This window comes from Salmo salar, chromosome 10, assembly GCF_965601325.2.
Source record: "Salmo salar chromosome 10, fSalSal1, whole genome shotgun sequence".
Taxonomy (NCBI): domain Eukaryota; kingdom Metazoa; phylum Chordata; class Actinopteri; order Salmoniformes; family Salmonidae; genus Salmo; species Salmo salar.
The window spans coordinates 118,986,320-118,998,524 of record NC_138300.1 but is presented as its reverse complement, the minus strand read 5'-3'; the positions used below and the strand labels follow the sequence as shown (position 1 = coordinate 118,998,524).

The 12,205-nt window shown below is 43.3% G+C and overlaps 1 protein-coding gene across 2 annotated transcripts in view; it reads left to right on the top strand.

The window, feature by feature from the left end:
• Positions 1 to 7,964: 7,964 nt before the first annotated feature.
• Positions 7,965 to 12,205, top strand: part of LOC106561707 (5'-nucleotidase domain-containing protein 3) — a 41,654-nt gene continuing 37,413 nt past the window's right edge. Inside the window, exons 1-2 of one of the 2 annotated variants that reach the window (XM_045688498.2) lie at positions 7,965 to 8,201; positions 9,511 to 9,695. In XM_045688498.2, coding sequence (XP_045544454.1) covers positions 8,063 to 8,201; positions 9,511 to 9,695 — 324 coding nt within the window. In that variant the 5' untranslated portion in view covers positions 7,965 to 8,062. Of the gene's footprint in view, positions 8,388 to 9,510; positions 9,696 to 12,205 lie in introns of both variants that reach the window. The other variant, XM_045688497.2, reaches the window with a different exon arrangement.

Below are 12,205 nucleotides of genomic sequence, written 5' to 3'. Positions count from 1 at the left end.
CACAGTCGTCCGGAACAGCTGATGCTCTCATGCATGCCTCAGTGTTGCTTGCCTCGAAGCGAGCATAGAAGTAATTTAGCTTGTCTGGTAGGCTCGTGTCACTGGGCAGTTCGTGGCTGTGCTTCCCTTTGTAGTCTGTAATAGTTTGCAAGCCCTGCCACATAAGACGACCGTCGGAGCCAGTGTAGTATGATTCAATCTTAGCCCTGTATTGGCGCTTTGCCTGTTTGATGGTTCGTCGGAGGGCATAGCAGGATTTCTTATAAGCTTCCAGTTTAGAGTCCCGCATCTTGAAAGCGGCAGCTCTACCCTTTAGCTCAGTGCGAATGTTGCCTGTAATCCTTGACTTCTGGTTGAGGTATGTACGTACAGTCACTGTGGGGACGACATCCTCGATGCTCTTATTGATAAAGCCAGTGACTGTACTCCTCAATTCATTCAGAAGAATCCCGGAACATGTTCCATTCTGTGATAGGCAAACAGTCCTGTAGTTTAGCATCTGCTTCGTCTGACCACTTTTTTAATAGACCGAGTCACTGGTGCTTCCTGCTTTAATTTTTGCTTGTAAGCAGGAATCAGGAGGATAGAATTGTGGTCAGATTTACCAAATGGAGGGCGAGGGAGAGCTTTGTACGCGTCTCTGTGTGTGGAGTACAGGTGATCTAGAATTGTTTTCCCTCTGGTTGTGCATTCAACATGTTGATAGAAATGAGATTAAACTGATTTAAGTTTCCCTGCATTAAAGTCTCCAGCCAGTAGGAGTGCCGCCTCTGGGTGAGTGGTTTCCTGTTTGCTTATTTCCTTATACAGCTGGCTGAGTGCGGTCTTAGTGCCAGCGTCCGTTTGTGGTGGTAAATAAACAGCCACGAAAAGTATAGATGAAAACTCTCTTGGCAAATAGTGTGGTCTACAGTTTATCATAATATACTCTACTTCAGGCGAGCAAAATCTAGAGACTTCCTTAGATTTGGTGAGGGATACGATAACAGGGACAGGTATATTCACATAATAAGCAGAGGTCTATGAATATGCAAGATCAGGAACAGACATGTACAATCATGTTTACAACAGTCAGCAGGATGTAGGCTGACCTGAAATATGTAATATGATTGTAATGATTTCTTCAGTACACAGAGACTGTTGGTGTATGTTCAACAGCCAACCACAAGGTGGAAGTCAGGAGTCATTGTAGTGATCATGGAACATCTGTAGGCTACTCTGAAGAAGAATATGAGCTCTGGATATGTAATTAAAACGATCATATTATGTAGAAGCAAGATAATATGCGGATCTGTGGCAACTGGCAGCCTTTTACGGTCTGTCAATAAAGGCAACAGGGCCACTTTACTTTGAAAAGTGTAGTCCCTCCCAGAGTCGTGTATTTAGATACAGTACCTGGCTCTGGTGTTAAGATACACAGCTCTTGTTGGGGACCTTCAATGCTGCAGAAATGTTTTGGTACCCTTACACAGATCTGTGCCACGACACAATCCTTTTTCAGAGCTCTACGGATAATTCCTTCGACCTCGTGGCTTGGTTTTTGCTCTGACATGCACTGTCAACTGTGGAACCTTATGTAGACAGGTGTGTGCCTTTCCAAATCATGTCCAATCAATTGAATTTACCACAGGTGGACTCCTATCAAGTTGTAGAAACATCTCAAGGATGACCAATGAAAACAGGATGCACCAAAGCTCAATTTCGAGTCTCATAGCAAAGGGTCTGAATACTTATGAAAATAAGGTATTTCTGTTTTTTATTTGTAATACATTTGCAAAAATGTCTAAAAACCTGTTTTCACTTTTGTCATGATGGGGTATTGTGTGTAGATTGCTGAGGATTTTTAAAATCCATTTTAGAATAAGACTGTAAAGTAACAAAATGTGGAAAAAGTCATGGGGTCTGAATACTTTCCAAAGGCACTCTATATAAAAGTATACAAGCGCACTATTCCATACGATCTCCACGTTTTAACGTTGAAATTATTTTAAAACGGTGTAGGAGGAATAACTTTCCAAATAAAAATTATAATAACTAGAGAAGTACATTCCCTAAAGAAAATGTAGTGTGGTTAATATGTAGTGTGCTTAAAATTGTGTTGCATGTATAGTGGGCTCCTGGCCAATTATGCTATTTTGTGTGTTTTTTTCTGCTGATCTTAACTTTTTTTTTTACATAATATTTTCGCCATCGTTTCCTATGTCCGAAAATAGCTTCTGGACAGCGATCATTAACCTCACACCTGTAGCAATGAAATGCTTTGAAGGCCTGGTCATGGCTCACATCAACATCATCATCCCAGGCACCCTGGACCCACTCCAATTTGCATACCACCCCAACAGATCCACAGATGACGCAATCTCTATTGCACTCCACACCGCCCTTTCCCACTTGGACAAAAGGAACACCTACTTGAGAATGCTGTTCATTGTGCCATCGAAGCTCATCATTAAGCTAAGATCCCTAGGACTGAACATCTCCCTCTGCAACTGGATCCTGGACTTTCTGATGGGCAGCCTCCAGGTGCTGAGGGTAAGCAACAACACATCTGCCAAGCTGGCCCTCAACACGGGGGCCCCTCAGGGGTGCGTACTTAGTCCACTCCTATACTTCCTGTTGACCCAAACTGCGTGGCCAAGCACGACTCCAACACCATCATTAAGTTTTATGACGACACGACGGTGGTAGGCCTGATCACCAACAACGATGAAACAGCTATAGGGAGGAGGTCAGAGACCTGGCAGTCGGGTGCCATGACAACAACCTCTCCCTCAATGTCAGTAAGACAAAGAAGATGATTGTGGACTACAGGAAACAGAGGGCTGAGTACGCCCCCCATTCACATCAACAGGGTTGTATTGAAGCATGTCGAGAGCTTCAAGTTCTTCCGTGTCCACATCACTAAGGATCATGGGGCCAAACTAGAGCTGTGGCGGTCATGAAATGTTGTCAGCCGTTGATTGTCAAGCAAATAACTACTGGTCTCAAGGTAATTGACCGTTAATTAACATAAACGCATTTAGCATTTCCTGGCTTCCACGCATAGCTTAAATCAATCAATCAAATATATTTATAAAGCCCTTTTTACATCAGCAGATGTCACAAAGTGCTATACAGAAACCCAACCTAAAACCCCAAACAGCAAGCAATGCAGATGTAGAAGCACGGTGGCTAGGAAAAACTCCCTAGAAAGACAGGAACCTAGGAAGAAACCTAGAGAGGAACCAGGCTCTGAGGGGTTGCCAGTCCTCTTCTGGCTGTCCTGGGTGGAGATTATAAGAGTAAATGGCCATTTAAGGCCAGATTGTTCTTCAAGATGTTCAAATGTTTCTAGATGACCAGCAGGGTCAAATAATAATCACAGTGGTTGTAGAGGGTGCAACAGGTCAGCACCTCAGGAGTAAATGTCAGTTGGCTTTTCATAGCCGAGCATTCTGAAGTCGAGACAGCAGGTGCGGTGAACAGGTCAGGGTTCCCTAGTGTAACAGTGTAGGTTCCGTCCCTCTCTTCGCCCCAACCCGGGCTTCGAACCAGGGACCCTTGCACACATCAACAACTGACACCCCACGAAGCATCGTTACCCATCGCGCCACAAAAGCCGCGGCCCTTGCAACGCAAGGGGCAACCCTACTTCAAGTCTCAGAGCGAGTGACGTCACCGATTGAAACACTATTAGCGCGCACCACCGCTAACTAACTAGCCATTTCACATCGGTTACACTAGCCGCAGACAGACGTGGGATGGGAGCCTGCCGAGCCAACCGAGGCAAGGAAACCTCTCGAGCCAGCTAAGGCGTGGAAGCCCGACGAGCCAGCTGAGGCAACCCCGGTTCCATCGACAGCGGCACCCGGGCCCGACGTCACCTACAAAAACAAAAAAACAAAACTCCCTTATGCTTCAAATTGTGGTGTCAGCATTCTGTAAGGACAGACGCTTGGAGATGAGAAGCAAGTACAGGGAGTGAACATTTAATTAATAAACAGACATGAAACAGGACAGGACAGCGTCTGGACATTCATGCTGACACGGGGATGAAACAGAGGAACAGACAGATATAGGGAAGGCAATCAAAATGTGAAGGAGTACAGGTGAGTCCAATGAAACACTGATGCACGTAACAAAGGTGACAGGTGTGCGTAATGATGGGCAGCCTGGCGCCCTCTAGCGCCAGGGAGGGGGAGTGGGAGCCAGCGTGACAGGTAGTCTCTGCAGTAGTAATGGTGGTGACTGGTTATAGTTGAAAAAGTAGGTTGATGGAAAGATTGATTGATGGAATGATTGAATGATTGGATGTGACGAGATAGGATAGCCTGAACAGGAGAAAGTTCGTTTGCTGTCTCTAACTTGAACGGTTCAAGAGTTCAAGAGTTACTTCAAGAGTTATTTTATGCACATGTCTATAGTTATAGTTAATAAATATTGTAAAGAATTTGAAGTTAGGATAGCCTGAATGTTTTAAAGTTTGTCTTGTAGCTTAATTGGCAATTTTGAATAGCTACCTTTGTATTCCTATAGTTCTCATTCAAACCCATGTTAATTTTTGCAAATGTTTAATGGTTATAGTTAAAAAAGTGTAGATATAGTATACATTCTTTTTGACAAGCAATCTGAGTAGGGTCAGTCTGAACATGTCAAGATTGGTTTGGTGTTGATAGCTTAAATGGTGTAAGAGCAGTGGCGAATGAAAATACTTCCCATTCAAACCTATGGAGCGTTTATGAACATTTTAAATGGTTATAATTAAATGGTATCAAAAAGCCTTTGACAAGTGCACGATTTCAGACAGGTCTGCACGTTTTAATGGCATTTCATGCATAAACAGTCACGGTCCAAACTTTTATCATGTAAGTCTATGGCACTTTTATTTCCATTGAAAATGCATTGGGAGTTCATTTAAATATTTTCGTGCTACAAAAAAAGTATAAATGCTATCAAAAATATTTTCTCAAACAGTCTAATTTTGGGCAGTCTACATTTGAAAGTTGGTTTTGTGTTCATAGCTTAAATCGTTTAAGCTCTAGAGCAGGTGTCGTGGAAATTCATACTGAGAGAGACTTGGACAACCATCTTCAAACAATCATCTTTATTTAATATCGATTAATTATTGAAATAATGAGACTAGTCAATCAAACACTCTTGACTGTTGGACCGAGCAGCCTAACTGATAATGAAATAACAGAAATATAGGACACCTAAAAATGCTTCGTCAGGCCTTGTTCCATGCTGATCGGGGGGCACAAGTCATCCTGGGTTCGTCCTGTGCTCATCTAAACCCGGTACCGTTTTAACCTGACCCCGGCTTAGTTTCCAAGATACCAGGATGATTAAAACAATAAGGGAATGTTCTAAACTCTTCCAGCCTATCTCTATCTCAGTTACTCCAACCACATCTTATCTATGGAATGCCAGCTGTAGGTTTTTTTAGGCTCCTCTCGGTTCACACAGACATTTGATGAGAAAGTACTCATTTAAAGCTATTCGATGCATAAACAGTATTATAACAATCTTGTAATTTTGCTCTCACACAGGCTAAATAAATAAAATCATATTAATAAGAGTATTTAAGAAATCTAGAGTTGTGCTTCTTTGTCTTCAGCAAGGACATCAAATAATAAGAAGCTTGGCGAAGATTTAAAATGGCAGCAGCAACGGCGCACATGTGCTGTGGGGGTGTGTGTGTGCGTGTAGTACTACTACAGTTAACTGATAGCTATTAACTAATAGCTAAAGTGTTACGAGTAGCAGTCTTTCAACGAGGAGTTTAGAAAAGTACTGTACTATCTTTGGCTTCAACATGAACAGATAATGAACCTCTTACTGATAGGCTCTGTCATTTTGACTGTTGACATTTATATAAAAAGTCATTGGTTGACAGGCAGAGTGGAAGTCATGTAGCCACTGACGAGCTAGGAGGTACGGATTCTGTATTACCGTTCTCCTAGCAGCAGGATGTTATGCAGCCGGGGGCGCAGATTTGTATTTATTTAAATAAGAGTCCCTCTGCAAAGACATTTTAAACTTTGGGAATCTATATTTTCTTTTGCACTCTAGTGCACTACAACAGTTTTCCACAGCATTGCAACCCCCTCTGAATAATTGAATGTATTTTATTTTTAATATCGCTTACTGATCTTAAACTAGTGCTAAATGCTAATAAGTAATAAAAGATTTAGATGCACTATTGTAAAGTGGTTGTTCCACTGGATATCATAAGGTGAATGCACCAATTTGTAAGTCGCTCTGGATAAGAGCGTCTGCTAAATGACTTAAATGTAATGTAAATGTAATAAAATCAAGTTTATGTTGTCCTCTAGGTCTCATAATTTTGATCCTGAGGACCTGCATATTTTCACATTGAAGGGAGCCCAAATTGATCAAGTTCTCCATTATAAGTACTTGGTCATTTGGATTGAAGATAAGCTGTCTATTGAAACACACTTTGAAAAACTGAAGAAAAAAAATTGCACGCTCGGATCAGCCCTACTCCTCGACCAGAGCGTCCAGTGTGAACTCAAGAATGGAAAAACTCGGAATTTAGAACAGACAATCTGACAACGCTCTGCATTTATGAATGCTAAGAGCCACTCTGACTGCACTCTTTACCAACACCCTAGTAAACTTTCTTACCTATTTCAGTGGATGTTTAACAGAATTATACCCGCAAAAATCTTTACACATTTTTTAGATGCAAATGTGTTAAATTATAGTGTTGGTATAAAAGGGACAAACAACTCTATGCGTTCTCTGGAAAATAATGCTAGCGGGGGGGGGGGGGGGGGGGGGATCCCCGGCTAGTAGAGTCCCTACTGAATATTTCCCACCCCACTTTAGCTTAGACAGAAACGTTTTCTCTTTACAAGCCAATAGGTATCCCATGTACATAGTCGCTGGAAGTAGTTTGATGTTGATGTTTTGCCCATAACTTTGCACCTTTTGATGTAAATGTTTGAGGACAGGGTTTTGTTCTTTCTGGATTCCATTATAATGATGATAGCAGAAAGGGACAGGGCAACAACTCTTACAATTCCAACTATTGAACCCTGCAAGATACTTTTCTTAATTATACAACTACCCTTTTTTTGCTAAAGCTGAAATGCTGAAAATAAAATTGCCTACGCTACAGACGTCTATAATGGTCCGCAATAAAGGACTAGGGAAAAAAAAAAAAGTTTTTCATTTTTATTAATATATGTTTTTATCCAAATAAAAGCACCCTCAGAACCCCTACTTCCTGCGGGCATGCCCATGTACAGTCTCTTACAGTATATTGCATTGGGCACTATATGGGCGGCAGAGATCGAAGTGCTGCTGTGTATGGGTATGTATGACACACTCTCCAAAACTCCACCTATTTGGTTAGTAGAGACCTTACTAAGCATTTTCCTCCAAAACTCCACATATTTGGATAGTAGATACCTGCATTTTTCACCCCAATTCAGCTTAGACAGGTAGAAAAGTTCTCTCTCTACAGCCCAATATTCTCAAGAGACAATTGTATTTTTTCATTATTGTTATTTTGGGCTCCCGAGTGGCGCAGTGGTCTAAGACACTGCATCACAGTGCTAGAGGTATCACTGCAGTGCCTGGTTTGAATCCAGACTGCATCACATCTGGCCGTGATTGGGAGTCCCATAGGGCGGCGCACAACTGGCCCAGCATTGTCCGGGTTTGGCCGTAATTGTAAGAATTTGTTCTTACCCGACTTGCCAAGTTAAATAAAGGTTCAATTAAAAAAATATATTTTAAAAACATATTATTTATTTGTTTTCAGAAATTAATCATTGCATTTTCTTGCTGTCACAATAGAGATGGCCATTGATTAAAATTCTATATATTTTAAATTAGTTATCCACAATGGAATTTTTTTGAAATTCGGGCTTTTATTTTGAACGTTGACATTACCATACACAAGTGACGTTATCGTTTGTGCTGCTGGCAGAACACTAGAAGATTCAGTTTCTGTATTTATATACATAACAGCGCTGTAGCCGCATGCATTTACCCAAATCCCACGACGTAGACAGAGGCTACCGACAACCCGAAGGGGACGATATCCATAACCATGACGCCCTTGTCACTGTCATTTTCGAGTCTGTTAAAGAATAAGGATTCTCTGCAGAAGTTTTTCAATTGCTACAATGCCTTCCAAGCGCAGCACGACCTACCACGGTACTTCGGAAACCGAACGCCGTGGAAGAAGGGTCGGTTATGGGAGCGGAATTTCAGTACGGTGTCCCGCAGTAGGTTCGTCGGCCAAGTGTTGGCGGAACAAGCCTGTACCAAAAACTATGCGAAGGAAGCTACTATGTGTACCACTACTGCAAGTGGCCAAGACATGACCAACTGGTTGTGGTCTATTTACAACGAAACCAAAAAACAGACCGAAGGTAGGACAATTCATCTGTTGAATCAATATGGTTGAAGATGTTAAACAATAATGTCGAATCCCTAATTATTTGTATTCCTTTGAAATAAGCTAGGTGTAACTTGTTACTCACTGTACCAGCGGTGGCATGTTAATAACAAGTACTTGTTATTGTACCAGTTATTGTAGTAAGTACTTCAAATCAAATTGTATTAGTCGCATGCGCCGAATACAACAGGTGTAGTAGACCTTACAGTGAAATGATTACTTACGAAGCCCCTAACCAACAATACAGTTTAAAAAAAATACACATAATAATAATAATAATAATAATAATAATAATAATAATAATAAGAATAAAGAGTTAAAAGGAACAAGTAATTCAAGAGCAGCAGTGAAATAACAATAGCGAGAATATATACAGGGGTGTACCGATACAGAGTCCATGTGCGGGGCCACCGGTTATTTGAGGAAGTATGTACATGTAGGTAGAGTTATTATGCATAGATGACAACAGAGAGTAGCAGTGGTGTGAGGGTGGGCACTGTTATTGTAGAAGGATTATTGTAGTTATTTTAACATGTACTTATTATTGTACCAGTTGGAAGACACTGGACATGTCACCTGATGGTGAGTGACCAGGACTCTGTGTCACACTGTGACGCTGTTGTTGACACTGACTGAATTGACATAGACTGTGACACTGTCATGTTGTTTTGCACAGTGATAACCTACTCTTCATCTTGTTGTCTCTGGAAATGGACCAATCGTGTGTAACATATCAAAGCAAGGGGCCATGGGTCCCCCTACTGGCAGGTGTTCTACCCAATACACATACGCCTTTATATGCAGACCTAAAATACAAAAATATATAACAAATAAATAAATATGCAGACTTTCAGGGTGCATTGATGTTTTCATATCCCCTTTAGCTAGAAACCTATATGATAGTGTTGACAAGTTAATTTAAAGGTCATAATTCATGTCACTAATCAGCAAGAGCATGAGAGAGGTGTGTATTCATTTGCAGAGGGGCAATAGGGTTTTTATCAACATTGACACAACACATCAAGAAAGCTTGAGGAAGAAATGTAAACATGTATGTATTCTTCTTCTTCTCCACCCTCTTTTTCCTTCTCATTTAGCCCTGATCCCTGTGATATCTAAGAACAGTGTGAACCCCGACACCATCTTTGCCAACAACGAGATGAGTCTGGGTGACATCGAGATCTATGGGTTTGACTATGACTACACTCTGGCCTTCTACTCCAGACACCTCCACACCCTCATCTTTAACATCGCCAGGGACATCCTCATCCAGGAGCACAGGGTAATGTCTGTTCCTCTAGCCTGGTCCTAGATCAGATCTGTAGCAGAGGGTCTTTAATGTGACAGAGATGAAGTGGCACTACAGAGGAACAGTAGCCTGATCCCAGATCTGTTAGTGCTGACAACTCTTACGGTAATTGTCATACAGGAAATTCCACGCTGACAGAATTATGCTTTGACTCAGATTTGTTCACTTTAAAATGTATGCCAAACAAAAACCAAAGTTCTAAGACGCGAGGCTGTGGTCCTTCTTCCTCTGCTCCCTATGCTGCTGCTGCAGCCGCCTCCACCCGGGCCCCTCTGCTGCTGCAGCCGCCTCCACCCGGGCCCCTCTGCTGCTGCAGCCGCCTCCACCCGGGCCCCTCTGCTCCCTATGCTGCTGCTGCAGCCGCTTCCACCCGGGCCCCTCTGCTGCTGCAGCTGCCTCCACCCGGGCCCCTCTGCTGCTGCAGCCGCCTCCACCCGGGCCCCTCTGCTCCCTATGCTGCTGCTGCAGCCGCTTCCACCCGGGCCCTTCTGCTGCTGCAGCCGCCTCCACCCGGGCCCCTCTGCTGCTGCAGCCGCCTCCACCCGGGCCCCTCTGCTGCTGCAGCCGCCTCCACCCGGGCCCCTCTGCTACTGCAGCCGCCTCCACCCGGGCCCTTCTGCTCCCTATTCTGTTGCTGCAGCCGCCTCCACCCGGGCCCCTCTGGCTACTGCCGTGACCAACGACCCGGTGCAGTCGGCTATCCAGCCGTCTTTAATACCTCTGATCCCAGGCTACAGCATATCCTTTTCTTCAGGGAGTTTCGTGGTTTCGTGTAGCATTTGTGGTAGCATCTCCCTTAATGTGACCTGACCTGACCTCGGCCTCCTCCTCACTAAACCACATATCTCCACCCTTATCGGTGCCTGCCACATGTTATTGCCCTTACTTTACTCAATACATTCCAAGCTTAATTGCCTCCAACATATACATTCCTCCTACAGATCAATCAATCAATCAATCAAATGTATTTATAAAGCCCTTTTTACAGCAGCTGATGTCACAAAGTGCTGTACAGAAACCCAGCCAAAAACACCAAAAAGCACACAATGCAGGTGTAGAAGCACGGTGACTAGGAAAAACTCCCTAGAAAGGCGGCAACCTAGGAAGAAACCTAGAGAGGAACCAGGCTATGAGGGGTGGCCAGTCCTCTTCTGGCTGTGCCGGGTGGAAATTATAACAGTACATGGCCTAGATGTTCAAACATTATAGATGATCAGCATGGTCAGATAATAATAATCACAGTGGTTGTAGAGGGTGCAACAGGTCAGCACCTCAGGAGTCAGCAGCATACCACCCAGCATCCCACTGCTGGCTTTCTTCTGAAGCTAAGCAGGGTTGGTCCTGGTCAGTCCCTGTATGGGTGACCACATGCTGCTGGAAGTGGTGTTGGAGGGCCAGTAGGAGGCACTCTTTCCTCTGGTCTAAATGTTTTTATAATATCCCAATGCCCCAGGGCAGTGATTGGAGACATTGCCCTGTGTAGGGTGCCGTCTTTCAGATGGGACGTTAAACGGGTGTCCTGACTCTCTGAGGTCATTAAAGATCCCATGGCACTTATTGTAAGAGTAGAGGTCTTAACCCCGGTGTCCAGGCTAAATTCCCAAGCTGTCCCTCATACCATCACGGTCACTGAATCATCCCCAGCGTATAATTGTTTCATTCATCCCCCCTCCTCTCCCCTGTAACTATTCCCCAGGTCGTTGCTGTAAATGAGAATGTGTTCTCAGTCAACTTACCTGGTAAAACAAAAGGAATAAATGTCAGTTGGCTTTTCATAGACGAGCATTCAGAGTTAGAGACAGCAGGTCTGGGCCAAGGTAGAACAGGTCAGGTTTCCATAGCCGCAGGCAGAAAAGTTGAAACTGGAGCAGCAGCACGACCAGCTGGACTGGGGACAGCAAGGAGTCATTAGGTCAGGTAATCCTGAGGCATGGTCCCAGGGATCAGGTCCTCTGGGAGGGGAGAGAGAATTAGAGGGAGCATACTATTGCAGCATAAATACTGGAGGCTGTGACAGGAGGGGTCGGGAGACAGATAACCACACTATGGCACTCAATATTTCTATAGGATACCTGATAATTAATTATATTTAAAGTTTAGGAGTCAAAACCCAGAACCCATCAATACAGATCTTATTTCGATGCACAAAATCATTCAAACGAAGTCCGTTTGGTTTTCTCCTACTTTTCCCAAATATTCTCATAACATCACAAACCCTGCTACTGCGGTCATTCGATGGCATTTGCATATGTTCTTCAAAGACAGGACGCCATAATGAGATAAATAATTTAGCCTAAGCTACTAAAAATAGACCTTTTACAAGATTAAATCACGACAGGAGTGTTTGATTCTTATTAAAGAGATGGAGTCCAGACAGGCTACTTTCAGACATTTTCTGAATGGACATGTAGGCCTATTGAGAGAATCAGCGAACTCATTCATGCACACGCCCATAAAAGTACCTGTCAATCAATGAAAATAGT